The 2,065-nt window shown below is 35.4% G+C and overlaps 1 protein-coding gene and 1 long non-coding RNA gene across 2 annotated transcripts in view; both read right to left on the reverse strand.

Annotated features, from left to right (window-relative positions):
* Positions 1 to 389, reverse strand: part of LOC105298695 (cytochrome c oxidase protein 20 homolog) — a 1,953-nt gene extending 1,564 nt beyond the window's left edge. Inside the window, exon 1 of the mRNA XM_023536565.1 lies at positions 369 to 389. Within this exon, the coding sequence (XP_023392333.1) occupies positions 369 to 389 (21 nt within the window). The remainder of the gene's footprint in view (positions 1 to 368) is intronic.
* A 9-nt stretch (positions 390 to 398) lies between these two features.
* Positions 399 to 2,065, reverse strand: part of LOC111745630 — a 5,958-nt gene continuing 4,291 nt past the window's right edge. Inside the window, exons 2-3 of the long non-coding RNA XR_002782741.1 lie at positions 576 to 712; positions 399 to 464 (exon numbers count right to left, since the gene is read on the reverse strand). This is a non-coding gene — a long non-coding RNA (uncharacterized LOC111745630). The remainder of the gene's footprint in view (positions 465 to 575; positions 713 to 2,065) is intronic.

Raw genomic sequence — 2,065 nt, forward strand, 5'->3', positions numbered from 1 at the left:
GATTCATCCATGCTATAGTAGTAGTAGCAGCTGTGAACACATAAGTAACATTTTCAGATGTGATGCCATAAGCAGGGCTGAAATGAGCATTAGGGTGAAGTAAAAGGTTGAGCCTTCCTAAACAAAGTATGAACCACACCTTGGTATTAATGGCATGTGTAGTGTCATGCAGTCATCTGCTCATTTGACGTGGTATAAAACACAGGTAAGAGCATTCCAGTAAAATCATTTTGTAAGAAATTTCTATTAAAAAAAGTCCTTTTTAAAAAAGCTGGTCTTTTTTTTAAAAAATAACTTAAGGTAGGAATTTCCCAATGGTAGACTGCTCTGAAAAGAGCATGTGCTTTGGAATTAGATAAACCTATTACAATCATGGATCTTGAATACATGATACACATACCAGCATCCTAAAGTCACCAAGATGAATCCGCCTACTCCAACATCACATGATCTTCTAATTCTACCTGTCAAAAAGCACAACCACTGTAATTATAATTATGTATATTACTCCATCTAGAAAATAATTGTTCAGCACAGACAGATATGTTTTTATACATAGAGAAAAAGATACTCACTAGTTAACAAGAAATGTCCAAGGCCAGCCACAACGGATCCTATTGAACCATATAATATTGAGTCCCGTGCACAAGGAATGTTTTCGACATCTAAAATTCCTAGGAGCTTAAAGGGCTAGGATAAAATAAAAAAGAACCTAGGTTGAACAAGAAAAAAACATTGTCGATTTTTTTGGTAAAGGATTGGTAAAGGTGGTTTGGTGATTTGGTGAAGGATTAAACTAGCATATTGTGCTGTGTGACAACCACGAATCCATTTACATTGTCTTTTATCGTACTGATGTGGTATACAGTCTGAATCTTAAAATGGGAAACCTTGAGAATTGGACCAGAAAGCCCCAAGCAGCAGCAGTATAACATACCTAACTTAATTAAATTATGGTGTTAAACCATAATTTGCTGATCGACTGGTTTGGAAATAAGAGCAAATTTTATGAGCTCTTTAAACACCTGTGAAACTTGGGAATTTGGCTGTCACTGATTTAAAACAGCGTAATTTTGTTTCTAATAATTTGGAAAGCCTAAATGGGAGAAGTAAAATCATTCTAACCACGTTTGCTTTTATTAGTATAGTGCTGTTCGTTGTAAATTTCTTTGACAATGACTTTAAATTTTATTGGTGTTAACAAGGTGAACATCAGTTATGTTTCATGTAAAGGTAAATGAATGCATTCTCTCTTCTGGCCTGTTTTCTTGCCTGTGATAACAAATTGCACTTGATTGTTTTATCTTGTGGCCCTCAATCTGTAATGAAAGGTGTTGGCCTGGGTGATAAGTTCCTTCAAGTGCTAAGATGGTTTTTAAATTTTTTCTACAGTCTTCTTTGGACTTATTCTCCCAATTTAAAAACAAAAAACAAAAACCTACTGCCACCCTAACATGTTTAGAATGTCTGTCATTCTAACTGGGTACTCTAGGGGCTGGGGGGACAGGACAGACATTTAAGAAAAAAGTCAAAACATGTTTCAGTATGGCTTTTCTATTAAAGACTTAGAAAACTTATGATCCTGTTTTCTAAAACTTGATTAAATGCAAGTTTTTGGTAATGTAGCTTTTAAAAGAACGCCACTTGTCTACTTAAAGGTTTCAGTCATACTTTTTAGTTGGTAGTATAATGTAAAGGGGGAGGGATCTATAGCATGGGGTAAAAGGATAAAAAAGATTGGAAGAAATGGAGAAAGGACAAAATAGACAAGTCAGATTAAAGGTTAAACATGAAGATACTGATTGTATTTTCTCTGCTGCTTTGGTTCAAGCTTCTGCCAGAAAAGATAAATGACTTTGTTTCTAATAAAGTGAAAATCACATACTCGCTTCATTCTCATTTTTGTTTTCTCTTCTTGCTACCCCCCCCCGCCCCCCACCCCACACACACACACACCCCTAAGATCAACTTCATGAACACAGCAGGTATAGTAATGCAAATGTTCCTATACATAGAGGCTGGGAGATTTTCATTCTTCCAGATTTTTTCATTTAGCAAAAAACTC

Source organism: Pteropus vampyrus, unplaced genomic scaffold (assembly GCF_000151845.1).
Source record: "Pteropus vampyrus isolate Shadow unplaced genomic scaffold, Pvam_2.0 Scaffold159, whole genome shotgun sequence".
Taxonomy (NCBI): Eukaryota; Metazoa; Chordata; class Mammalia; order Chiroptera; family Pteropodidae; genus Pteropus; species Pteropus vampyrus.